Source organism: Cucurbita moschata, unplaced genomic scaffold (assembly GCF_002738365.1).
Source record: "Cucurbita moschata cultivar Rifu unplaced genomic scaffold, Cmos_1.0 Cmo_Scf00004, whole genome shotgun sequence".
Classification (NCBI taxonomy): domain Eukaryota; kingdom Viridiplantae; phylum Streptophyta; class Magnoliopsida; order Cucurbitales; family Cucurbitaceae; genus Cucurbita; species Cucurbita moschata.
The window spans coordinates 2,499,662-2,526,562 of record NW_019268520.1 but is presented as its reverse complement, the minus strand read 5'-3'; the positions used below and the strand labels follow the sequence as shown (position 1 = coordinate 2,526,562).

Sequence of the window (26,901 nt, the reverse complement as noted above, 5' to 3'; positions counted from 1 at the left end):
TTTTTTTGTTACCAATCATATAAATAATAGAAAAAATGTATTTAGAGACAAAAAAAAGAAAGGAAAATCCACAGGTTCATAATCTAAATCAAATTTCTTTTATTTTTATTTTTAAATGGATGTCATTTTCAAAATCGATTTGACTCGAGACTTACTAGTCAATAATCATTCTCCAAACGAGAATGTGTGGAGAATGATTTCTCATCCTCATTTTCATTTGTGATGAGTAAATGAAATCTGAGTCAAATTGATGAAAGAAAGAAGTATAGGTTAAAAACTTGAATTAAAAAAAAAAAAGATCTATTAAACCCAAACGACTTGGAACTTACAGATGACGTTTTCTAATAAACACTGAATCACCTTCAGCAATTTGTAACTCCTTTTTTGTGTAATACCAAAGCAACATAGTTATTTTACAATTATATGTACATTGAGGCTTCCCTCTCTTCAAGACAACACAATAATAAACCAATTAACACTGAAGTACATTGATATTTAAAGACAATAATTTAGTAATGATTCCATAAGCAAAATAATATCAGTAAGTCAAATTCGCATATAGCGTGATTGGCAGGTTGGGTTGATTCATGTAGTTTGGAATATAGTTCATAGTTGTATGTTAAAATCCTGAGGAAGGCATTGATTCTCAATATCCCATTGACAAAAAGCTGCAATTCAGCAATTCTCCACTTTTACTCCCCACAGTAATTACATCAGTTCCCTAAGCAGAAGCTAAAAAGTCTGAAAAACAGTTCGAAGATATAACAAGAACACAGTCTAGTGGTTTCCAAGCCAAAAGAAAAAAGAAGCGTTGGCTATTGGGAGGCAAACAGTGGTAGGCTCAAACACTGCAAATCCATAGATGTGTCTAACATTAAAAAATGACTTCAATCCGAGGTGACAAGCTAACACATAATCAGTTCCTAAGAAATGACACTGTGGCCACGCGAGATCCCACAGATCCTCCAAAGGTGAATGTCGGGTAGGTACGAACATGGTTGAGGTATTGAAATGTAGGCGATTCTCTTTGTGTTCCATTGGACGACTCTGATTCTGCAATGGAATTAACCCTTCTTTGATTGAAGTTCTCAACTTCTTGCACAAGTTCATCTTTTGTACTGTTGCAGGAAGTGATCACCTACAGCAATTAACAGTGGCAAGTCCGTTCACATTGCAGTTTCATCAAAGGACGCTACATGTCTATGCACAGGATCCAAGAGAACGAAATATCAAATTTGCCAAAGGAGATACAATGTACAATGAGGAAAATCAGAGTTCACACGCATTGATTTTATCTCACGATATATGAAATATATAATAAGAGGAGTTGCAATATTACACATGACTTTTAATAAATGTTTCAAAACTACCGGAATAGATATCTATTAGGACTTCAGACGGACGCTTAGACTTAGAACAAATGTGGTGGTGTTGGGTCACAATTTCTGTTTCAAGTCACATTCACACCATTCCAACCTTCCCAAGTCTAAATTATTTGTCCAAACATTCTAATGGACTTCTACTGTAAGGGTAATCTAGAAACATGACGGGAGATGAAATGAAAGGTAATATTGCCACTTTTGAAAGATGAATATTTGGATGTTGGCTCATAGAATTTAAAAATCTTAGATGGGTGGCCATAGGTTTTGAACTCTAAATTACTTTTACTTTATCACTTAGTCCCATGATATGAAAACTAGGATACTTCATGGTCGCTAGCATGAAGTATATATTATTATTAATAATTCTTTCCTTTTCTGCCAGATCGGTGGGAGGGGGAAAGAAAGGCCTTACCAACAGCCCACCTGGAGCCACCAGTTTCGATACTGACTCCCAATACATGATCCTGGAAATAATTAAAAAAAAAAAAAACAAATGTCCACGTACTTCAACCTTCTATGCAGTAATATCCATCGAACTGAAACTTGAAAACAACCAATTATCTAATTATTATGGAGCATATGCCGTGCCCAAATATTTGCTTATCGTTACCTTTTAAGGGGACCATCTGGATGCAATCCAATTGCATCTAAAGTGCCTTTATCCACAACGAGTTGAAATTGCCCTTCCAAGTTTGTCTCAAGAACATCATCAACCTAAGCCAATGTAAAACAGTACAATTATGATGATCGCACTACTGTAAAATAATGCAATTATGATGATCGCACTATATCATGCATAAACTGAATATAAAATGTTGAGCTTTAAAATTAAAAAAATGGACTAATATTTCCAATCCTGACTATTCACGAATCACAGAAGTGTTGAGCTTCAAAATTTCAGCACGCATGTCCATACTAATACATATGGAATTAGAAACTTCCACAGATCGGAGTAGCAGGGTTGAGTAGAATAATTCTAAGACAGGTTGATAGGACATGAGTTTGTAACTTTTGTGCGTGTAAAATTCTGTATTTCCACTTGCTTTCTGGATCGGCAGATGATTTGCATTCACGACGCTGAAAATTTCAAACAACACCATACAATGCTTGATCCCCGTAATTTAATAACCCAGTTATATAGCTCAAAAAGGCATTGAACCAATGACCGGCTTGTATGATCCAAGGGCATTTAACAACTATCCTTATTTATTAATATGTTTTTTGGAAACTAATTTACTCAACTTTAAAAAGTTTCACAAATAATCTCTAGACATCAAATCATGCTTGATATCAATGATTGACAATATACAGACGTGACAATCATTTCTTGAAACTTAGATGCAACATAATCTGACAAACAATTGGAAGGATTTATGAAGTTGACTAAACAGGTATCCTCCAACTCTATTACATGCCTAATCTGTCTCCCAAATCAAAGTTGTCAATTATCGTCCCTTGCAAAAGTAGAAAAAAAACAAATATTGAGTCTATTTAGATCTAATTCTGAAAACTAAGGATTTAAGGTTGAAAACTCAAGGATCAAACAATCAAATAGACACAAGGATAGACAAAGAATAATAGTAAAAAATCTAATTTACCCTTAAAAAAATGATCAATTGACCCAATTACTTACCCTTTTATGCCTATGGCTAACTGCCAAATAAGGTTACCTAAATTTCAAGATGGACAATGCACTACTCACATCACATGTACCACAAAAGTCATATTAGCCTAATAGTTATGGTGACAGTCATTTAGAAAACATTTAAATTCTTTTTTCTTTTTTTCTTTTTTTTTTTTTTTTTTTTTTTGAAAAAAGCCAGGAACGTACACATGGGGAAAAGAAAATACACGTTCTACAAAAAAACGAAAATAAATCCCTACCAATTCCCAAAGTCCAGAAACACCACCAATTTCGTAAGTAGAAGGTAAGAACTATGTTCCATAGCACATCCAAGAGAGAGACAAGGTGATTTGTGAAGATTTTGAAAAAGAATAAGTACGGTAATCAAAATATCCTCATGCCAAGTCATACCAAAAATTTAATTGTGGAAAAACCATCTCGCTCTGCAAGGCTTCTAGCAAGATCTATTGCCCCTTCACTATAATCAGTTCCTGTCAAATTAGAGAATCTGCAAGCAAGTTCAAGATGACAAACAGTAAGTACCGAAAGCTTATGCCTTCAATTGGTAAATCTATTACGAAAAAGTTTAACCAATTGAAATAAGATACAAGTCAAAAAGAAAACCTTTCTGAAATGTTAGCAAGAATCAAAAAACAAAATTTCGAAACATACCCCTCCTTAGCAAGTTCTTGAAGCAGCAAACCATTTCCCGTCCCAATATCAAGTACACTCCAACTAGACAAGAATTTGGAACCCTGATCACCATTCAGTGACTTAACATTATCAGCTTGATTGGGAAACCGACCTTGCGAAACATCAGAACACAAAATTTTTGTCCAAGAAGCAACAGTTTCCATAACTTCAGGTCCAAACCTGAAGAATGAAGAAAGTATAAAAATAGAAAGCTAGATGAACAAATACAAGTCAAGTCTCTCTTTGATTCTAACCGTCAATGAAGTTGTGCTTGTTTCTTAGCCAAAAAAAAGTCTTGCCCAGTCAATCTAGAAAATCTACTTTATCTTTTCGATCACAGTTTAACAACACAAATTGCATTTAAAAGAACCATAGTCCTCGAGATGTATTATTGAGAAGAATTATCAGGTACAATAATCCTTTGAGTGAACAACACCCAACATCATGTTCAAAAAGTTAAGAGTCTAAGAATAGTTCTATAATTTCTCGATGGAACTAACAGTAGTACAGCACCAACATATAGTATATTGACAGGCAAAAGTGATTAGAGAATATGATCTATAGTTGAATAGCACAGAAGGCCAGAAAACATAATAACATTACCAGAAAATAAGAAAACAAGATACCTTAAGCAATTCTTACGTACCAGACTTCACCAACATGACCATGTTCATGGAAGTTTGTCAATTCATCAGCATATTGAGAATCCCAATAACTTTGGAGACCTAGCATTGATGCCACAGCTTCAGCATCTGGTTCTGTTTCATCCTTGTCAGAACTGAAAATGTAACAAACCTTGTTTAGAATGAAAATACGCTCATTACCAAAAGCATTATACCAGATTAATATGGTCATGCAGTTAAAAATGGAATATTCAACTTTCTTGTCACAAAAATTCTAAGCAAAGGTTTCTTTGATATCCATGAGTGCATAAGTCTATTTACATGTATCTCGACTAATCTCGTGGGATAGCCATCAAAACTCTACTACATTTAGTTGCTGAAGACACTCATAGGATATTAGATCCCAGTAAATAGCTACCTTTAAACCTACTTCTTCATTAGTCCGGCCAACCCATGATGGCTTCTAATCAATTGTTATTGTGACAGTAGTTAAAGCTAAAAGTTGCGAAACAAGGATCTAATCTCTGGGCAAATAAAAAAGGACACATTTACAAAGGTTCTCCCATTCCTCCAGATTGAAGAGCTAAAGGGAAAAACAGTATAGGAAGTCCACACGAAGTCCATTAGACTGAGGAAAGAAATAGCAAGAGATGGGGAAACGGGACTCTCCTCACACCTTCAGGATTCAAGTGTCCGAGAAAGATAAACTACATGAACTGCACCGCGGAACTGTATTCATCTATTCCAGAAATCAACGAGAATAACATGATCATTGAATGCTTTAGGAATCAGTCTAACCAAAAGAAAAAAAAAAAAACAACACGCCAAGTTCCCAACAGTCAAAACAAAAACAGAGTTTTAAAACAGCGCGGTTTCAACTATTTCCAGTTAGATTCACACAGTTCGAAAGAAGAAACTACGCTAGACCTGTAATCCGAAGCGGCACGCAAATTTCCAGCAGATAGAGCCTCGGCAGCGTCGGCATTACGCTGGTCATCGTCGAGGGTGCTACCATACTCACTCTTGATGGACCAAGAGTCAGCGGCCACTGAGCGATCGTCGTCAGAGACCAGATCAACGGCGGACGGAGCACCCCGAGCGTCATCCGGCGTCAATCGCATCGCAGCCATGATCAGAAAAATGGAAGAAAAGAAGAAAAAAAAACCCTAGAAGGAATCTGAGGAATGGAGTTGAACCGGAAAAACCTTGGTACGACACGGAGCCGATCACAGCGGACGGTGGGTCAAGCTTGTAATAAGACGTCAAATTTGGGCTTTCTTCTGCAAATATAACACAATATTGAGGTTGTTTTTGTAATTAAAAAAACATGAGATTAATATCAATAATAACTTTATTTTAAATTTACATTTAATTAGATAAGTTTGAAAGTATTATTTGATGCTTTTGATTTTTTTTAGTTCGAGCATTCATTTTAGTTTTTAAATATTTATTTTAGCTTCAACCTCTAAAAAAAAATAATTATTTTTTAGCTTTTAAATATATATTATTAAAAATTTGAAGACTAAAATAGAATAAATATAAAAATTTAGGTCTCGTTTAATAATTATTTAATTTAAAAAATTAATCCGTTCAAGTTAAAAAGGAATAGATTTTAAAATTTTATTTTTAGTTTTTGCAAACGTGTAAAAAATAAAATAAAAGTCATAGTAAAAAAATATGAGGAAATAAATATAATTTTTAAAAACAAAAATAAAATAATATTTGAAAGTTTATTTAACATAAAAATGGATTAAAGAAAGTGAAAAAATAAAAACTCTGAATTGAAATCTTGCAGGCCCAAAAACGTGGGGTTTCATCAATTTCAAAGCCCAATCGCAGCCACCGTGTTCCCCTAGTTGCCAATACTGTAACACCACGACTCCATTTCTACTTGCTTGAAGAAAATCACTCCGTCAAGCTTTGTTCATCGCTCCAAACAAGCAGAAAACTGGAAAAGTTTGGTTTGTATCATTGTATGTTGAATTAACCAGTCGTCCACCATCTTCATTCGTCTTCCCGTCCTGTGAAACGGCCTGGTATGGTTTCCGCTTCGTTCTTTAGAGCATTCATATTCAATTCAAAGCTTAAACCTCTCCGTCACTAACCTCTTATTTACATTTTTCGTTGTTGCTCATTGGTAACCATTTCGGTGTTCTTTGTTGATTATTTCGATATATTGATGCTAAGTTTTATCCTCTGTAATTTTTTTTTTTTTTTTTTTTGCTGCTTTCAGAGATTGTTTTTTGAATGCTAGCATGGCGTTTTCTAGAGCTGCAAAACGTTCCCTTGGAATTATGATTGCTAACAGGCTGCTGAACAATGCTAGTCGACGTGGATTTTCCGGTTGCGCAACCAGTAGGATCTTTGTTGGTGAAGGTGTTCAATATGGAAGTTCAGTTCCCTACGCTTCCGATGCCAATTCTGTTCTTTATTCGAGACTTAGTCTGCTGAGAAGATTTAGTGTGGAAACCCCCGCCGGGTCGGACCAGATGAGTCTCATAAGGCAGCTGAGAGAAAGGACTAGTGCACCAATTAAAGACGTCAAGGCTGCTCTTATTGATTGCAATTGGGATATTGGTAAGACATCCTGATAGTTTCTGAAACTTTCTTTTGCTTTCGGTTTCATTGGCTTATATGTAATGTTAGAAGTGCAGAAGCAGCACAGACAGAACTGCGAAAAAGAGGAAAGGTGCTGGCCCTGAAAAAGTCTTCTCGAACTGCTGCTGAAGGGCTTCTTGCCTTGGCCCAAAATGAAACCAAAGCTGTTGTTATTGAACTTAACTGCGAGACTGACTTTGTTGCTAGGAATGAGATTTTTCAATACTTGGTAAGTTTTTGATTGTCTTATTCATTTTTGTGCAACATTTCCATTTCAATAGTGTGAATTACTATGCTTGTAAATGATCATGTGTAGATCGTACGAATTTCTGTAGCTTTCTTCTACAGGAAACCTTGTTCTTTTGCTCATAAGATGTCGTTTTATTTTGATCCCAGGCTCTATCTTTAGCAAGGCAAGCATTGTTGTCTGAGAGTTTGTCTCATGACGTTTCCGGGACTTTTCCTGTTGGACTAGAGCAATTGGAGGTTAGATTTTTGTAAAAAATGCCTGCTTTCTTCTTGAACTTTTGTTACTTAGTCTCATATTTTACGGATGCAAGTAATGATGGGTGAAACTAGCAAATATGGGTGGTATCAGTTGGTTATCGAATGGTTTACATTCGATAGTAGGAGGACCATTTCTTTTTAAGAAATGAAAAATTCATCAATGAATATAAGATGATTTGGGGAGGATCAATTCATTGGAGATGGTCCTGTCTACTCAGGCCTCTTTTCTCTAATCTTCAAGTTGTTTATTCTTCTAACAATGATCCCATGCCTTGGTTTTTTCATCTTCCCAAGGGGATGGGGCACCGTTGCTTTGGGATAGCCTTGTGGCAAGAATTATTGTTTTTCCTCTCTGCTGAATTANTAAAAAAAAAAAAAACAAATGTCCACGTACTTCAACCTTCTATGCAGTAATATCCATCGAACTGAAACTTGAAAACAACCAATTATCTAATTATTATGGAGCATATGCCGTGCCCAAATATTTGCTTATCGTTACCTTTTAAGGGGACCATCTGGATGCAATCCAATTGCATCTAAAGTGCCTTTATCCACAACGAGTTGAAATTGCCCTTCCAAGTTTGTCTCAAGAACATCATCAACCTAAGCCAATGTAAAACAGTACAATTATGATGATCGCACTACTGTAAAATAATGCAATTATGATGATCGCACTATATCATGCATAAACTGAATATAAAATGTTGAGCTTTAAAATTAAAAAAATGGACTAATATTTCCAATCCTGACTATTCACGAATCACAGAAGTGTTGAGCTTCAAAATTTCAGCACGCATGTCCATACTAATACATATGGAATTAGAAACTTCCACAGATCGGAGTAGCAGGGTTGAGTAGAATAATTCTAAGACAGGTTGATAGGACATGAGTTTGTAACTTTTGTGCGTGTAAAATTCTGTATTTCCACTTGCTTTCTGGATCGGCAGATGATTTGCATTCACGACGCTGAAAATTTCAAACAACACCATACAATGCTTGATCCCCGTAATTTAATAACCCAGTTATATAGCTCAAAAAGGCATTGAACCAATGACCGGCTTGTATGATCCAAGGGCATTTAACAACTATCCTTATTTATTAATATGTTTTTTGGAAACTAATTTACTCAACTTTAAAAAGTTTCACAAATAATCTCTAGACATCAAATCATGCTTGATATCAATGATTGACAATATACAGACGTGACAATCATTTCTTGAAACTTAGATGCAACATAATCTGACAAACAATTGGAAGGATTTATGAAGTTGACTAAACAGGTATCCTCCAACTCTATTACATGCCTAATCTGTCTCCCAAATCAAAGTTGTCAATTATCGTCCCTTGCAAAAGTAGAAAAAAAACAAATATTGAGTCTATTTAGATCTAATTCTGAAAACTAAGGATTTAAGGTTGAAAACTCAAGGATCAAACAATCAAATAGACACAAGGATAGACAAAGAATAATAGTAAAAAATCTAATTTACCCTTAAAAAAATGATCAATTGACCCAATTACTTACCCTTTTATGCCTATGGCTAACTGCCAAATAAGGTTACCTAAATTTCAAGATGGACAATGCACTACTCACATCACATGTACCACAAAAGTCATATTAGCCTAATAGTTATGGTGACAGTCATTTAGAAAACATTTAAATTCTTTTTTCTTTTTTTCTTTTTTTTTTTTTTTTTTTTTTTNTTTTTTTTTTTTTTTTTTTTTTTTTTTTTTTTTTTTTTTTTTTTTTTTTTTTTTGAAAAAAGCCAGGAACGTACACATGGGGAAAAGAAAATACACGTTCTACAAAAAAACGAAAATAAATCCCTACCAATTCCCAAAGTCCAGAAACACCACCAATTTCGTAAGTAGAAGGTAAGAACTATGTTCCATAGCACATCCAAGAGAGAGACAAGGTGATTTGTGAAGATTTTGAAAAAGAATAAGTACGGTAATCAAAATATCCTCATGCCAAGTCATACCAAAAATTTAATTGTGGAAAAACCATCTCGCTCTGCAAGGCTTCTAGCAAGATCTATTGCCCCTTCACTATAATCAGTTCCTGTCAAATTAGAGAATCTGCAAGCAAGTTCAAGATGACAAACAGTAAGTACCGAAAGCTTATGCCTTCAATTGGTAAATCTATTACGAAAAAGTTTAACCAATTGAAATAAGATACAAGTCAAAAAGAAAACCTTTCTGAAATGTTAGCAAGAATCAAAAAACAAAATTTCGAAACATACCCCTCCTTAGCAAGTTCTTGAAGCAGCAAACCATTTCCCGTCCCAATATCAAGTACACTCCAACTAGACAAGAATTTGGAACCCTGATCACCATTCAGTGACTTAACATTATCAGCTTGATTGGGAAACCGACCTTGCGAAACATCAGAACACAAAATTTTTGTCCAAGAAGCAACAGTTTCCATAACTTCAGGTCCAAACCTGAAGAATGAAGAAAGTATAAAAATAGAAAGCTAGATGAACAAATACAAGTCAAGTCTCTCTTTGATTCTAACCGTCAATGAAGTTGTGCTTGTTTCTTAGCCAAAAAAAAGTCTTGCCCAGTCAATCTAGAAAATCTACTTTATCTTTTCGATCACAGTTTAACAACACAAATTGCATTTAAAAGAACCATAGTCCTCGAGATGTATTATTGAGAAGAATTATCAGGTACAATAATCCTTTGAGTGAACAACACCCAACATCATGTTCAAAAAGTTAAGAGTCTAAGAATAGTTCTATAATTTCTCGATGGAACTAACAGTAGTACAGCACCAACATATAGTATATTGACAGGCAAAAGTGATTAGAGAATATGATCTATAGTTGAATAGCACAGAAGGCCAGAAAACATAATAACATTACCAGAAAATAAGAAAACAAGATACCTTAAGCAATTCTTACGTACCAGACTTCACCAACATGACCATGTTCATGGAAGTTTGTCAATTCATCAGCATATTGAGAATCCCAATAACTTTGGAGACCTAGCATTGATGCCACAGCTTCAGCATCTGGTTCTGTTTCATCCTTGTCAGAACTGAAAATGTAACAAACCTTGTTTAGAATGAAAATACGCTCATTACCAAAAGCATTATACCAGATTAATATGGTCATGCAGTTAAAAATGGAATATTCAACTTTCTTGTCACAAAAATTCTAAGCAAAGGTTTCTTTGATATCCATGAGTGCATAAGTCTATTTACATGTATCTCGACTAATCTCGTGGGATAGCCATCAAAACTCTACTACATTTAGTTGCTGAAGACACTCATAGGATATTAGATCCCAGTAAATAGCTACCTTTAAACCTACTTCTTCATTAGTCCGGCCAACCCATGATGGCTTCTAATCAATTGTTATTGTGACAGTAGTTAAAGCTAAAAGTTGCGAAACAAGGATCTAATCTCTGGGCAAATAAAAAAGGACACATTTACAAAGGTTCTCCCATTCCTCCAGATTGAAGAGCTAAAGGGAAAAACAGTATAGGAAGTCCACACGAAGTCCATTAGACTGAGGAAAGAAATAGCAAGAGATGGGGAAACGGGACTCTCCTCACACCTTCAGGATTCAAGTGTCCGAGAAAGATAAACTACATGAACTGCACCGCGGAACTGTATTCATCTATTCCAGAAATCAACGAGAATAACATGATCATTGAATGCTTTAGGAATCAGTCTAACCAAAAGAAAAAAAAAAAAACAACACGCCAAGTTCCCAACAGTCAAAACAAAAACAGAGTTTTAAAACAGCGCGGTTTCAACTATTTCCAGTTAGATTCACACAGTTCGAAAGAAGAAACTACGCTAGACCTGTAATCCGAAGCGGCACGCAAATTTCCAGCAGATAGAGCCTCGGCAGCGTCGGCATTACGCTGGTCATCGTCGAGGGTGCTACCATACTCACTCTTGATGGACCAAGAGTCAGCGGCCACTGAGCGATCGTCGTCAGAGACCAGATCAACGGCGGACGGAGCACCCCGAGCGTCATCCGGCGTCAATCGCATCGCAGCCATGATCAGAAAAATGGAAGAAAAGAAGAAAAAAAAACCCTAGAAGGAATCTGAGGAATGGAGTTGAACCGGAAAAACCTTGGTACGACACGGAGCCGATCACAGCGGACGGTGGGTCAAGCTTGTAATAAGACGTCAAATTTGGGCTTTCTTCTGCAAATATAACACAATATTGAGGTTGTTTTTGTAATTAAAAAAACATGAGATTAATATCAATAATAACTTTATTTTAAATTTACATTTAATTAGATAAGTTTGAAAGTATTATTTGATGCTTTTGATTTTTTTTAGTTCGAGCATTCATTTTAGTTTTTAAATATTTATTTTAGCTTCAACCTCTAAAAAAAAATAATTATTTTTTAGCTTTTAAATATATATTATTAAAAATTTGAAGACTAAAATAGAATAAATATAAAAATTTAGGTCTCGTTTAATAATTATTTAATTTAAAAAATTAATCCGTTCAAGTTAAAAAGGAATAGATTTTAAAATTTTATTTTTAGTTTTTGCAAACGTGTAAAAAATAAAATAAAAGTCATAGTAAAAAAATATGAGGAAATAAATATAATTTTTAAAAACAAAAATAAAATAATATTTGAAAGTTTATTTAACATAAAAATGGATTAAAGAAAGTGAAAAAATAAAAACTCTGAATTGAAATCTTGCAGGCCCAAAAACGTGGGGTTTCATCAATTTCAAAGCCCAATCGCAGCCACCGTGTTCCCCTAGTTGCCAATACTGTAACACCACGACTCCATTTCTACTTGCTTGAAGAAAATCACTCCGTCAAGCTTTGTTCATCGCTCCAAACAAGCAGAAAACTGGAAAAGTTTGGTTTGTATCATTGTATGTTGAATTAACCAGTCGTCCACCATCTTCATTCGTCTTCCCGTCCTGTGAAACGGCCTGGTATGGTTTCCGCTTCGTTCTTTAGAGCATTCATATTCAATTCAAAGCTTAAACCTCTCCGTCACTAACCTCTTATTTACATTTTTCGTTGTTGCTCATTGGTAACCATTTCGGTGTTCTTTGTTGATTATTTCGATATATTGATGCTAAGTTTTATCCTCTGTATTTTTTTTTTTTTTTTTTTTTGCTGCTTTCAGAGATTGTTTTTTGAATGCTAGCATGGCGTTTTCTAGAGCTGCAAAACGTTCCCTTGGAATTATGATTGCTAACAGGCTGCTGAACAATGCTAGTCGACGTGGATTTTCCGGTTGCGCAACCAGTAGGATCTTTGTTGGTGAAGGTGTTCAATATGGAAGTTCAGTTCCCTACGCTTCCGATGCCAATTCTGTTCTTTATTCGAGACTTAGTCTGCTGAGAAGATTTAGTGTGGAAACCCCCGCCGGGTCGGACCAGATGAGTCTCATAAGGCAGCTGAGAGAAAGGACTAGTGCACCAATTAAAGACGTCAAGGCTGCTCTTATTGATTGCAATTGGGATATTGGTAAGACATCCTGATAGTTTCTGAAACTTTCTTTTGCTTTCGGTTTCATTGGCTTATATGTAATGTTAGAAGTGCAGAAGCAGCACAGACAGAACTGCGAAAAAGAGGAAAGGTGCTGGCCCTGAAAAAGTCTTCTCGAACTGCTGCTGAAGGGCTTCTTGCCTTGGCCCAAAATGAAACCAAAGCTGTTGTTATTGAACTTAACTGCGAGACTGACTTTGTTGCTAGGAATGAGATTTTTCAATACTTGGTAAGTTTTTGATTGTCTTATTCATTTTTGTGCAACATTTCCATTTCAATAGTGTGAATTACTATGCTTGTAAATGATCATGTGTAGATCGTACGAATTTCTGTAGCTTTCTTCTACAGGAAACCTTGTTCTTTTGCTCATAAGATGTCGTTTTATTTTGATCCCAGGCTCTATCTTTAGCAAGGCAAGCATTGTTGTCTGAGAGTTTGTCTCATGACGTTTCCGGGACTTTTCCTGTTGGACTAGAGCAATTGGAGGTTAGATTTTTGTAAAAAATGCCTGCTTTCTTCTTGAACTTTTGTTACTTAGTCTCATATTTTACGGATGCAAGTAATGATGGGTGAAACTAGCAAATATGGGTGGTATCAGTTGGTTATCGAATGGTTTACATTCGATAGTAGGAGGACCATTTCTTTTTAAGAAATGAAAAATTCATCAATGAATATAAGATGATTTGGGGAGGATCAATTCATTGGAGATGGTCCTGTCTACTCAGGCCTCTTTTCTCTAATCTTCAAGTTGTTTATTCTTCTAACAATGATCCCATGCCTTGGTTTTTTCATCTTCCCAAGGGGATGGGGCACCGTTGCTTTGGGATAGCCTTGTGGCAAGAATTATTGTTTTTCCTCTCTGCTGAATTATTCTTTAGTGTATCAGTTAGTGTGTCATTGGGACTTGGGTTAAGAATATGACTCATTTTAATATTTCTTTCTGAGTGTACTACTTAGCCTTTTAGTTATTTTCACCTGTTTCCGTAACCAACAATTGGGGCTTTTTTCATGCAATTTTCTTTTCATGTACCCCTTTTCTTGGTTTTGGGCTACCAATTCTGGGTGGGCTAAACTCTGCACTCTCATTCTTCTTACTTGAATCCTTTTGCTTGTTTTAATATAATATGTACAAATAACGACAAACAATCTGACGACTTGAAGAATCTTTTTTCTTATTGAACGTAAAATGTCAAAATTCTCTTGTAATGTCACTTGATCATTGATTTCCAAATCCGTGTGGTGAGAGTGCTTTTGATGGCAATGCTATGAAGTTGTGAACTGCTGTAATTTTACTGGTAATACCTTATATAGAAGTGGTATGGAGGGCTGAAAGCATTCCTCAGACGATGTCTCAATTTATTCGTTGTCTTCATAAATAATCATTTCCCCTTAATTGCTGAAAACCAGGTGTTAATGGACATTCTCATAATTTGGGCCGTGTATTGTTGAAAAACTTGGATAATATTCTCATATTTTTTTATTAAAATCAGATGTAAATAGATATTTTCCTATTATTATTCATCATTTCTAATTGTAATTATATTATAACAAATCCTATTTGGCATATCGAATCAATATTTGTATATAATGGAATTCTTGCCACTTGTCAGGGAATGAAATTAAATCTCGAACACCCAAAAATTAATGGAGAAACAACAGCTCTTAATGCAGTTACTGAAGTAGCAGCCATAATGGGGGAGAATATTAAGCTAAGACGAGGTTTTTCGATGTCTGCTTCTTCAAGTGGTGTTATTTCTACATACCTCCACACAAGTCCTCAGCCAGGTACTCTGATTCAAACTGCCTTGTCCTGTTTTAGGGATGGGATATATTTTTCCTTGGGTGGCTGACATTCAGGTGTTTGGGCTTTGAACTTTGAAGAGCATTCAATTTATCCTGAATGGTGCATGCTTTTGTATTTAATCCCCATGGCGACCATTTCATGGATGCTTGTAGTTGCTCTACCCTACTTTCCTTGGATAATTTGCTGAATGCTTATGAATTTTGTGATTAGTGTACTTGGGAATTAAGACCAAAATTTTCTCTTTATGTCTAATAAATGACATTCCACAAATGCCAAAATTAGAGTCGACTAAGTCTGGTGCCTTTATATATATGTTCTTAACCTTCATTTTGTGTATTTTTCAGGTTTGGGTCGTATTGCTGGAATTTTGTCTCTTGAAGTTGAGGGTGGTAATTCAAAGTTAGATGCTCTTCAACGTGTTGGATCAGAATTAGCAATGCATGTAGTGGCTGCAAAGCCGTTGTTCTTGACAAAGGAACTCGTTGCTTCTGACGCATTAGAGAATGAACGTGAAGTTCTCAAGTCTCAGGTCTGTGTAATATGTACAATTTTATGGAACTTTGGTTTTTCACTGGATATTATTGTTCAAGGTCGTCTTTTTCCCACTCTATTATTTTCTTCTCCACGCCTTTTTAGATTTCAATATTGCCTTCCGTATTGGTTCATTGTCATTTGTATTGAATTTTTATCTGGGTCAGTTTGTTGCTTAAGAATGGAGCTAGATGACACACGAGTGTGCACGAACAAAAAGGTATTGAAAACCATCTCTTGAGGACAGAGAGTTTGGCACTAAACACAAAAAGACACGCCAATGAATTTGTGACGTTGATTACCGTTAATTAGCACCTAGACCTTCAATCTTGTTGTCCTTACCGTTAATTATGACAGACTTGGTTTTTTTTTTTTTTTTTTTTTTTTTGGTTAAATGTACAGTGGCACGTCTGTTGTTTTTCCTGGACTTGTCATAGTTACATCAAAATTTTTTTTTTTAGTAGTAAATATTATTATTTTCCACTAATGAATTTGTGACGTTGATTACTTTGTGGTATTTGATATCTTATTTTAGTTATATCATCTTTTATGATAGGTTAAGGTGATATTTATATAAACCTTTCATTTGTCAGGCTGAAACAACTGGCAAATCTCAAATGGCTATAGAAAAGATGGTTGAAGGTCGTTTGCGGAAGTACATGGAAGAAGTTGTCCTGATGGAGCAGAAGTTTATTGTTAATGATAGTGTAAATGTCAAGGTGAGGTACCAATCATATTCTCAATTCGTATCTTCTCAAGAATCAATTAAGTATGCTGATAAAGTTGAATAATGCTAATGAATGGTGGAAGTGTCTTTGGTTTATTATATTGAATTCTGATGCTTTCATTTAAGGTTACAAGTCTATCTTTTTTATGTATTGCCTTTAAATATTTGATGTATTAGTACATTTAATGTCCAAGCATAATGGCATATTAGTTGTAGATTTTGAAGTTATTCAACATTTTATTTTGTGCTAGCCACCGTAGTTTAGTTGTACATGCGCATCTTAGATCTCCAGTTTAATTGTGATACGTTGGAACTATTTTTCAGACGTTGCTGGATAACCTGTCCAAGGAAGTGGGTTCGCCAGTGAAGATTGGAAACTTTCTAAGAGTTGGAGTCGGGGAAGGAATTGATAGGTACACTCTACTTACATGTCATAATGGTCTTATGATGTATCATTCTTTTTGAATGGAAGGGTTTCACCAACTAGTTACTCTCCTCTTCGTTTACTTTGCCTAGTTCAGTTTAACGTGTCATACTCATCATTTGTATTAGTAACGTCAAAGGTCTAGTTAACTTCTCTAAAATAAGAACTCCAAACCTAAAGTTATTTAGGTAACAAATGAAATTCCGAGTTGGCTACGGTGGTGGAAGAGACTATGATTGTTGCTCGTGCCTGTAGATCCAAAATTTCAGTACAAAAGTAGCTCTTCACCATTGTTTGACATCTTTATTTAATGTAAAGTTTCAAGCAATGTTTTGTAAGATGTGAGCCGAGGCTCTTTTTCCTTTTTAAGGAGAAGGGTAACATGAAGCCTCAATTTAAATAAAAATAAAAATCATGTATTATAAAATATAATATCTATATGAAAGGAAAAAAGGAAAAAAGGAAAAAAATTGTTTGAACTTCATCATTAGTATTTTTAAACCAGACACAAACTTTTCATTGATAAATGAAATGGAAGATATTGTTGTCAAACTTCATCATCACTATCTCTAACAAAATCAACTACTTTAAATTTTGTCCTCAATGTTGTTTTCTTAAACCTTACTGGTAAAAGTCTAAGTTGCCCAACTCTTGTTATTTTGGTATTAACCACACAAGTGAATGTTTATATAAGAATAAAAAATAAATTTATTATTATCCTTCATGCCATTTTAAGTTATAATGCCCCAAGCTCAATCTTCTAGGATTTGAATCAAGATCCGAAATTGAAATCCAACACACATCCCTTACCCTCCCAATCGGGTTGTGTCACCTTACTTGCATATCCTCGTTTCAATAAAATCCTAGGCCACAACGTTTGGGTTTCCAATAGCAAATGCCTTTCTCTGCTGGTGAGTTTGTCTCATTGCACTAGTTGGGTTCAAACTCGAGGGTTGGTTCCCGCCTCTTGGAGTATTCTTCTTGGGGCAACTTAGTGTCATATGTCTTTCCTGGCCATATCGTAGGGGATGCAATAGAATGTCAGGGCTATGTGCCTAATCTTGGTTGTGGGGATGCAGAGAAGGTAACAATAAAGAACAAGTACCCACCTCCTAGTGTTGATGATCTTTTCGATCAATTATAGGGAGCAACTGTATTTTTTACAATTGACGTGCAATTAGGCTGCTACTAGTTGAGGATAAGAGACGAGGATATTTCCAAGACGACTTTCAAGTCTAGGTATGAACATTACAAATTTTCTGTAATATCCTTTGGTCTAACTAATGCATCTGCAATTTTCACGGACTTAATGATTATAGTTGTAGAGAGTTTTTTGACAGCTTTGTGATTGTATGACATTAGTGCATTGTCATCAGGGGCATAAGTCTCTTATGATCATAAGAGGATGCATCACTCGAGTTTAAAGATTTGTGCCTTGTCCAAATACTTGGAGCATTAGTTCTTGTAGAACTTCCTTATCATTGATGTGTTAAAAGAACTTTTCTCTTTTTAAATGAATTTAAAATTAATGAAATTCTTTACGGACAGTGTGACAACCTGATTGGTCTAACCTTTATTATTTTCACTATAAATTGCAGGCTGGAAACGTTGGATTCATCTGAGCCTGTGGCTCAAGCTGCATAAATATAGGTAATGCTTTTGCAGGGACGTCATAGTGTAGTTTTAGAGTTGCTCTAGATTGTTTTTTCCCCTTTATCTTTGAAGAAGTTCGATGGTACAATGGACGTGTAGTCTAAATTGTCCTTTTTGGCTTCTCTAACTTCACCGACCAAGCTTGTCAAAGATTCTCTTTAATATTGCAAGCTTGATATTATTTGTTTTGCTTTTTGGAATAAGTTCTTGTGGGTGTTCTTTTAGGAGTAAAATTGTCTTTTGCTTGAGGCTAATCTAAGATAATTGTAGTAACACTAATTGATGAACATTGTAAGTTTCACCATTTTTGTAATTAGGGGGAGAGGAAGATTAGTTATTGAACTACAACTGTAATAATCACTAATTGATTTGTGTTTTACATTTTATGATACTTGTTATTAAATTTTCAAACTGTCACGTTTTTAATATTGTTTGTATATTTTGCAGAGGTCTGGTACTAGCTCTACAATTTATTAAGTTCCCTAGCATCCTCAGTCACTGCAGAACTTTTCAGGAGCAAGCATCTAGCAGAGACTTTCTCCCCCTTGCTTTTAGCATTACAAGGATTGTATGTATTGGCTAGAAACCCTTTGCGTAACACCACGCTGCATTTTTGTTTATCGTTCGTGCCTGATTACAAGATCGACTGACCAATAAATTTTGAAATCAGGGTCAGCTGAGAGTTTGTGTTACTTCACACAAACTGTGCTTCTTATTTATTCATGAAACTAGATTCTCTTACAAATAACAACCCCACAATATCCGAGGTTGTTCTTATGAAATTTATAAGGGAACAGATGCTATAAGTTGTGGCTATTGAGGTTATTATCACATTACCACTTTGAGCTTGGGAGTCCTGTTGCTATTAATTGTATGTTTAGTTTGTGCTTTTGATATGTTAGAGATTTTGATGATCTTCGGGAACTCCATTATGAAAGTTTTTCTAAAGTTCTTCGGTTTTTTCTCTGTTGTCTTCTAGAAACTAAGTTCACAAGAAAATTTGTACTACTTTCAGGTGGATTTTTGCGAGTTGGGAGTAAGATTCAAGAGCTATTTATTAGTTCATTTAGGGGGAAGAGTTTGAATCGTATGGTACTCAACAGTTGCTCTTGTTTTGATTGTGTTCTTAGATGGTTTGAGGGTCAGGTTCTTTTTTCCCCACAGACAGCAAGGGATGTTATGTTTGTAAAGAGAAAAAGGTCCTTTTATTTGTGTTGAACCAAGGGTTGGTTAACTTTACTAGGGAGTTATGGCCTAATAATCCATTAACGAAACTACTTTTTCTAGGCACCTATGAAGCAGAAATTGAAAGAACAATGATGCAAATTTCTTGCCTACAAAATAAAATGGTATGTCACTTGTCTCGACATTCTATCGAGGATGGAGATTAAATTTGGTTTAGCGCATTGATTGAGATTTTCCTCGAGTAATTGTCTATCAATTATACAATATCAAACAAAATTAAATAATTGACTGTCATTAAAGGACGTCAAACACTACTAAACGTGGAGTCATGAAAGCTTTTAATTCTAAAGTTGAGTTGAACACGGAGAATCTTCGTTTAAATGTTAATGGGAAAAAGTGAAGAGAAATCTTCGTTTAAATGTGAATGGGAAAAAGTGAAGAGAGATTTCTCTTTATTAACTTAATGGATCGGGACAAGGATTATATTCTTCATCTCTACCCTAATTCCCATCTTGCTTAAGTTGGAAATTATATTATATTTTTGCTTATAAAATATTACTTCATTTATTATTTTCACATTTTTTAATTGAACTTGTCCATTAATTTTTTTTATATATGAATTTGTTTTCTATATAATATATATATATATAAAAGAAAAAGAGGAAAATTTTTGGAGGAAAACCTTGCAAATCTTATATGGAGACTCTACTCTAATTTCTACAGAAAAAATGAAAATTTTTATAGGGATGAGAGAATTTTTCTCGTTTTCACACTATCTTGTAGATATCTCTACTAAAGTTTATAGGTACTCTAAAGTTTATGCAAATATAGAATCGCGTTTCTTCGAAACTCCTTAACAATTTTCTCTTTTGTTCACAATATTCTATCAGAGAAAACTAAGATAAAAGAATTTAATACCGCAACATGGTAGGAATTTAGGTGAGACATTGGTCACAATAAAAATTTAAGTTTACGACGGTTTAAACACATGAATACCTTAACCAGTAAACTGTCTAACGAGGCGATGATTCTTTGATGTTAGAGCATTAATCGTTAGTTTAGTAGCATTTTTAACTGGACGACATTATTACATCTCATCTTTATCTTCTCCAAGTCGGTTTGATTTAATCTTGTGTGCGTGTCCGAGTATTTTTTTTTTTCTTGTCCCATAAAAAAATAGAATATTCCAAAAAAAAGGGAGTGAGTTTCTCTTGGTCAAAAGATAGAAAATGTTTTGAAGACATTACCAAAGAAAGGGTTAGGTATCTGTTTTGTGCATTTCATTATTAAGGAAACAATGTTATTGAATTTTCCCATAAATATAATGTGAGAGTGAAGCATTTGTATGAAGCTTTGGTCAATTAGGGTTCCAAATATTTTCCATATTAAACGAAGGGACAGCCATTTTTCACCTTTACCTTCCAAACCAAAAATATTCCCTTTTATTTTTTTTATTTATTTACGGTTTTTTTTTTTCCTTTTACTTTCAAATATTCACTTTTATCCTCGTATATCTTTTTCAGTTAGTCTTTGTACTTTTAGAATATCAATTTTGTAGAAAATATTGAAGGTAACCGTGCCTATAAGGAGAAGAACGAAACATTCCTTATAAAAATGTGAAAACCTCTCTTTAATAAACCCGTTTTAAAATCATGAGACTGACGATTATACGTAACGGGTCAAAGTAGACAATATCTAATAGCAGTGAGCTAATGTGTCTATAGAGAGGGGAATGAAACATTCTTTACAATGGTGTGAAAACCTCTCCCTAATAGATATGTTTTAACATTGGGAGATCAACGACAATACGTAACAAATCAAAATAGACAATATTTATTAGCTTTGTTCTTATATTTTTTTTTTTTCATTTTAGTTTTTTACTTTTAAAACGTCCATTTCGTCCTCGTATTTTGTTATGGACGATCATATTAGTTTCTTCATTTTCTTTACTGCGAGTTTTTGCATAAATATTATATTCAATAATTGTATAACATCGAAACTCATTTCGAAAATTTAGAGGCGGAAATGAACGGAAGCTAATGATTGAAATTATATTTACCCCTTCTACTTATTTAAGATTTTTTTTTTTTTTTAAATAATGACTTATAAAAATCTAGCCATTTTCAGATTGATCGAAATAAGTGCATAATCTATGATTAAGTTAGCAACAAATAAACATTCAAATTATAATGTTAATAAAATGATTATAATATTTGTCACAATACAAAGAAAAGAATCCCTCTAATGAACCAGTGAACGTTCTAAACATAAAGAAGCAACTAAGACCTGCTTGTAAAATGGCCCAACAAGTTCTAACCATTTTCATTCCGAGTCTACAACACAAAAAAAAAAAAAAAAAAAGAATCAATCCAAACCAGAGCAATTCAACGCAGCCTTTATCCTCTGAACTGTGGCACTGATAAGAGTATTCACTGTTGCTACAGACTCCACATTCAGCTGTTTTGAAGACGATACACTCGACACCAATATCTGGAACGCTACCGTTAACAGAGACCCGCTCGGCCTCCCCGAGGTTGCGCTGGTTGAAGCTCCGACTCCTGAATGAGAACGGCCATCCCCCGTGATTACGAACCCCGATGGAAGTATCGGTATCTCCGATGGGTCCTGACCGCTTGTTGCAATGTTCATAGCAGGCATGTCGATGGGTGCATAGATGACCAAGGATCCTAGTGGATCTATACAGCTTTCTTGAAGAATCAGCATGTTGTTCTCAGTAGGGACGAACGGCTGCTTCATAAATCATTCACATGAACAACCCTCAAACCTTAATAACTTCAAATCTAATGATAAAAAATGAAATAGATGGTTATGATAATCCAAAGATTTCTAGCTAATTTCACCGACATCTTCCCTGAAAAACTCACTTTTTCAAGTAGTATGAAACTGAAACTCTAGAACATTTGAATTAGTTTGTCTATGGTTTACAAATAGCGGAAGTTAAAAGGAAAGTACCCGAATTATCAATATCGAGTTTCCGGGATGAACTCCTGTTAAGATGTGTGCAATTTCATGTACTGGGCTTCCATTAGACAGAACATCCCACTGGAACATGAAATGTTGATAAGTTTTCACTTTATCAAGGGAACAAGAAACAATCAAGTAAAAGAAGTGTGTGGCATTACAAACCTGAACTCTGGCCTTTTCATCCTTGAAAAAATTGAAGATGCTTTCAGGTTGTAGAGGAAGCCAAAGGGATGTTGCTGCACTAACGATTGTCCCACTGGGCTGCCCCAGCTCGGAGCTAATCCGAACAGAGATTCGAACACCGCTGTTGTTCACTTCGGATAGCTGGGGGAAATCTAATTTACCTGACATGCTCAGTACGCCACAGAAATTTTTTACCATTCTATGTGACAGCTTCATGATGCTCCTCCTACCTTCATTAGAAGTTAACACTGAAAAACAAACGTTTTCGCTAGAGATCGAGTTTGATGAAAAGGGAATAACATTTTTATCACAAGCGAAAGGTGAACTTCTACCTCCTCCAAGTTCATGGCTAGGTGCACAATCCCTGAATGTGTAAGCCAATCTCTCACACATCCTTTGAAGAGTGAAAACCCATCGTTCAGCTCCATATGCCGTAGTATTGAACACAAGATCCCGATAAAGCCGGTGGGTTTGTGTTTTATCATCCACTTCCACATGCTCGACCCAGGTAACCTGTCAACGAAGATGTATGATAACAAGATACAAGTGCATTGTTGAAGGAAAAAATGGCTGCTACTGCAATAAACTAAATTCAGCCAACCTCGAGTGACCTATATAAGTGACGATAAAGTAGCACATAAATAATTCATAACGATCTCTAATACACATCAAATGCATGGATATTTCTTCCATGGCATAACAATTATGTCGTAATAGAAGGACGTTGACATGGCACATATTCATGCCTCATTCAATAGAGTACCTTCCAAGGAAAATAATTAGCGTAGAACACAAGGGGAACAATGAAGTTAATGCCAAGGCCGGGATTTCATGGATATTAATGTTGACAGTGGCATCTAATAATCTTTCATATGCAATTTTGCGGTCACTAAGGTCCAGCAGCATTAATTAAAGCCCCAAGATCCATGAAAGAAGGGAAGAGATGAATTATTAATTAAACGAGTTACGAACCTTAGAGCAACCATTGGGCATTTCTTGAATCATGCACCCAGAAGGAAGCCTCCAGCAGCGGGCAGATGTGACACAATCCTTTAAAAATTCATATGAAACGTCCACTATTACCCAGACACCATGCTCGATCTGCTGACAATGTCGAAGGAAGCAGAAATCTCGAGGCGACACGAGCGGTGAAAATATGTGCATTTGTTGATACATCTGCATTTATTAACTTTCATTATCTACCAAGTTGTGCAGAAATAAAACGCCAAACATAAACAAAGAAAAAAAATGTGGAACATGATTTTCGTACCAACTGCAAAGCGCCACTGCGATTTCCAGGCATCCCGGGGTCAATAATATGAAACGTCTCTGCATTTATAATGACAGTTGGAAAAAGATCCGCCCATTTATCCTATGTAATCGAATCAATTGCCAAAGTAAATATCTCTCCAAGAGTGGAAACAACAGTCAACTTTTACTAGGTATAACAGAAATTATTAGCTATCAACACTGACCGCATCTAGAAAAGCATCAACCAATTGCATTGCACTCATTGTCACCACTCCTGAAGCTTTCGAGGATTCAGTACGAGCGTTAGAAGATTTGAAGTGATTGGGTCTAGGAAATATTTTTTCATAGCTGTCACGGTGAAGAACACACCTCCCGTCATTGAGGATCTTCATCCACAAAGGCTCATCGATCCTCAAAAGTCTGATTAACTCTTCCAAGGCAGTTGCAGCAGTTTCCATCATGAGAGCGTTTTCCAAATCATTAATACCTCTTGATTGGTAGGGTGTTGCTGTTCTATCTAATATTACAGGATCAGACATAAGATTCACTGCAGGACTTGGAACTATTTGGGTAAGGGAACTTCTCGGTGACAAATCGAGTGAAGATCCAAGAACAGGCAATAGTGACTCAAGTTGTGATATCGGTTTTCCAATGTACTTGGCAAGAAGGTTAGACACTTTTTCATGCTGCAAAACGATCATAATCAAAACCATTGAAGTTGATGGATCCATATTACGAAAAGATACTAAATCATTGACAATTCAACATTGTTAGGAGAAAACATAAACAGACTTTCAACTTCCAAACATGAAAATTACCTCTTCTTTCAAGTGAGCATTTTCAAGACGCAGTTTATGGAGATTGCGCTGCCGTTCTTCTTCGCCAAATGGTGGACCGCCACAGGATGGACAGATGACATTCCTCAATGCTTCTCTAATTGCAAGATTTTCACATTGAATCTTTTCATTCTCCGTCCGAAGCGAAGAGTTGTCTGCTCGCTCATTCTGAGTCTGTAAGAGGGGAAGAATGAGTCTCAATTGATGGGAAAATAAGAACAAACAAACAACTTCCTTACAAGCCTGAGAAGATTCATTCTACCTTCGTTTGAGTCCTCTTGTTTTGAAACCAAAATTTGATCTGTTTAGTCTCAAGACCAAGCTCTCGACTCAGCTGGCGCCGCTGATTTTCATCAGGGTGTGGGCATGCCCTGAAAAATCTGGAAAACAGACAGAAACAATTCGATTTGTCTTAGAAGGACACACATGCATGCATAGGCAAACAAGGAGACATCAGATCGTTGAGACCAAGATCCCTGCAGACATCATTTGTAAGACTTGAGAGAAGGATCAAACATGTGAAGTTTTGTATAGTTCTAAGGGAATGTCCAAAAGAGTTAAACAGATTCAACATGCAGCTTCAGAAAACACCAACAGGATACAAGGACAGGCCCACAAGAACACATAAACACAAGGGAGGCAACAAAATTCTTCCCAGTCTGTGAAATGAGCAGACAACGACAAAGGAATCACAAAGAACATACACAGAAAAGAAGGTGAGAGAGGTCTTACGATTCAAGTTGCTGAATCTGGTAAGGATTATGACGATGGTAAGTCTTTTTCCCCTTGCGATCATTAGAAGCTTCTTGTTCATCACCTGACCCACCGCCATAACTCCCACGACCTTCCATCATAAAATCCATCCTGACCAACCAGTAAGAGATATACACTAAACGGAAGAACTAGAACTTGAAATTCCCACAAACGGGAGCCGCGAAAACTTTTAGTAGCGCAGCCTGTACTCGTTTGAAAACAACATTGAAAATCACAGACAGGATAAATAGAATGCATAGCATCCATCCAGTGAGGGTCGAGTCCAATTTCCAAATAAGGATACCAAATCAACACCAAAACAAACGCAATAAATGGAGAGATATCCCTGAGTTGGGTATTGGATTTGGTACTTTTCGGGGTTAATTGGTATATGCAACACACTCTCTCTCTCTTTTCCTCTGGCAAAGTTCTTGCAGATTTCAGCGAGAAAAAGTGAAACCAATGAAGTCCACTTGTTCACTCGACAGAAGAAAACATCCAAAAAGCGTCGAAAAAGAGGGAACGGGAGAGAGAAATTGAATTCCAGAGAGAGAAAGTACCAAATGCAGAGAGGGAGCCAATGGAATGAGAGGAAGGACGAAGAATCTGAGGTTGATTCCCCATGCTACGTTGTTGAACTTCAATTTCCTGTGAATCATTTCGTATCGCACTGCTAAAAACAACAATTGAAGAGAAGATAATGACGAAAACGAATTGAGGAATCCAAAATAGTAAAGAAAAAGATCAATGATTCTTTTCTTTTGCTCTTTCAAGCTCCGGATTGTGTCAGAAAACTAAGAAATTCTTCACCAACACGAATCACAACTGGAATTTTGGTCTCGGTGGGAAATAGGAGCTTATTCAATTCAGGGTCAGACGTTTGAAATGCTAGAAATGGTTGAAATGGAAAATTTTGATATTCAAATCTTCGCCTTTTCCCTTTTCTTCCTGTTTCCTTCAATTTGCTTTTTTGTTGCATCAATCATTCACCATTTCTAATGCAAATTATTCTAACTTTCATTCATTTTCTTTCTTAAAACTTTAATTCAATCATTCAAAATTTTAACCTAAAATAAAAAATATATATATAAGCATTTGAGAACGATTCTTAAGCTAACATAATTCTCCTTTAAATTTACACGAAGATGAATGCAATTCTGACTTACGATCAACGAAATGATTTAATACGTTTTTTTTACGTTATTTATGTACAAGACGACAATAGAATTAAATTACATCCAAAATGAGCGACCCAATAGAACGTCGGTCATAGATTTTTTTCAGTATTGATGTATAACAAATCATTACTATAAAAATTGATACTTTTCGATTTATGAAATGAATAATAAAGAGTTACAGAGTATAAATTGTTTTGAAACTGTCTCGAAGCAACTGATCATATAGAACAGTAGTTATATTACTTCATATTACTTTCAACTACTTACAACTACATAAACATTTACTACCGTTTATTCAAATTTTTTGATTTCTCGATAGTAGACTAATATTATACTATCTTCAAACATTTAAATAAATCAAGGTGAACATCTTTCAAATGTTTAATATTTTAAAGTTTTCTTAACAACTAATTTAGTATAATCAAACAATTGTCTGTACAGGCAGGCATCGAGGTGCATACAGGCTGGCTCGAGCTTAGCAA

At 35.4% G+C, this 26,901-nt stretch overlaps 5 protein-coding genes across 10 annotated transcripts; 2 read left to right on the top strand and 3 right to left on the bottom strand.

Moving 5' to 3' along the window:
• Window positions 1-590: 590 nt before the first annotated feature.
• On the bottom strand, window positions 591-5,605 carry LOC111442402 (EEF1A lysine methyltransferase 2-like). The gene is made up of 7 exons (XM_023079797.1): window positions 5,250-5,605; window positions 4,346-4,477; window positions 3,679-3,879; window positions 3,418-3,514; window positions 1,993-2,096; window positions 1,795-1,846; window positions 591-1,138 (listed from the first exon to the last, which is right to left on the bottom strand). Exons 1-7 carry the CDS (start codon window positions 5,450-5,452, stop codon window positions 917-919), a joined length of 1,011 nt encoding a protein of 336 aa, XP_022935565.1. The 5' UTR covers window positions 5,453-5,605; the 3' UTR covers window positions 591-916.
• Window positions 5,606-6,163: 558 nt separating this feature from the next.
• LOC111442096 (elongation factor Ts, mitochondrial-like) lies at window positions 6,164-7,436 on the top strand. 2 transcript variants are annotated; one of them, XM_023079369.1, is made up of 4 exons: window positions 6,164-6,358; window positions 6,556-6,899; window positions 6,977-7,149; window positions 7,317-7,436. In XM_023079369.1, the coding sequence occupies exons 2-4, from the start codon at window positions 6,578-6,580 to the stop codon at window positions 7,419-7,421; spliced, it is 600 nt and encodes a 199-aa protein (XP_022935137.1). In that variant the 5' UTR covers window positions 6,164-6,358; window positions 6,556-6,577; the 3' UTR covers window positions 7,422-7,436. The 2 variants fall into 2 exon arrangements, with proteins under 2 accessions (XP_022935137.1, XP_022935136.1); XM_023079368.1 differs by having other exon boundaries at window positions 6,167-6,358; window positions 6,577-6,899.
• Window positions 7,437-7,896: 460 nt separating this feature from the next.
• LOC111442095 (EEF1A lysine methyltransferase 2-like) lies at window positions 7,897-11,573 on the bottom strand. The gene is made up of 5 exons (XM_023079367.1): window positions 11,239-11,573; window positions 10,335-10,466; window positions 9,668-9,868; window positions 9,407-9,503; window positions 7,897-8,030 (listed from the first exon to the last, which is right to left on the bottom strand). The coding sequence occupies exons 1-5, from the start codon at window positions 11,439-11,441 to the stop codon at window positions 7,923-7,925; spliced, it is 741 nt and encodes a 246-aa protein (XP_022935135.1). The 5' UTR covers window positions 11,442-11,573; the 3' UTR covers window positions 7,897-7,922.
• Window positions 11,574-12,167: 594 nt separating this feature from the next.
• LOC111442094 (elongation factor Ts, mitochondrial-like) lies at window positions 12,168-18,962 on the top strand. 2 transcript variants are annotated; one of them, XM_023079366.1, is made up of 10 exons: window positions 12,168-12,347; window positions 12,545-12,888; window positions 12,966-13,138; window positions 13,306-13,395; window positions 14,520-14,694; window positions 15,058-15,242; window positions 15,838-15,963; window positions 16,296-16,384; window positions 17,994-18,045; window positions 18,496-18,962. In XM_023079366.1, exons 2-9 carry the CDS (start codon window positions 12,567-12,569, stop codon window positions 18,037-18,039), a joined length of 1,206 nt encoding a protein of 401 aa, XP_022935134.1. In that variant the 5' UTR covers window positions 12,168-12,347; window positions 12,545-12,566; the 3' UTR covers window positions 18,040-18,045; window positions 18,496-18,962. The 2 variants fall into 2 exon arrangements, with proteins under 2 accessions (XP_022935134.1, XP_022935133.1); XM_023079365.1 differs by having other exon boundaries at window positions 12,170-12,347; window positions 12,566-12,888.
• Window positions 18,963-21,405: 2,443 nt separating this feature from the next.
• LOC111442346 (homeobox-leucine zipper protein HDG11-like) lies at window positions 21,406-26,255 on the bottom strand. Of its 4 annotated transcripts, XM_023079721.1 has the most exons (11): window positions 25,802-26,255; window positions 25,221-25,352; window positions 24,751-24,868; window positions 24,471-24,662; window positions 23,877-24,338; window positions 23,672-23,773; window positions 23,374-23,577; window positions 22,734-22,914; window positions 22,381-22,649; window positions 22,207-22,296; window positions 21,406-21,984 (listed from the first exon to the last, which is right to left on the bottom strand). In XM_023079721.1, exons 2-11 carry the CDS (start codon window positions 25,349-25,351, stop codon window positions 21,598-21,600), a joined length of 2,136 nt encoding a protein of 711 aa, XP_022935489.1. In that variant the 5' UTR covers window position 25,352; window positions 25,802-26,255; the 3' UTR covers window positions 21,406-21,597. The 4 variants fall into 4 exon arrangements, with proteins under 4 accessions (XP_022935489.1, XP_022935488.1, XP_022935490.1 ...); XM_023079720.1 differs by having other exon boundaries at window positions 25,221-26,255; XM_023079722.1 differs by having other exon boundaries at window positions 21,406-21,981; window positions 25,221-26,252.
• Between the last annotated feature and the right edge of the window lie 646 nt (window positions 26,256-26,901).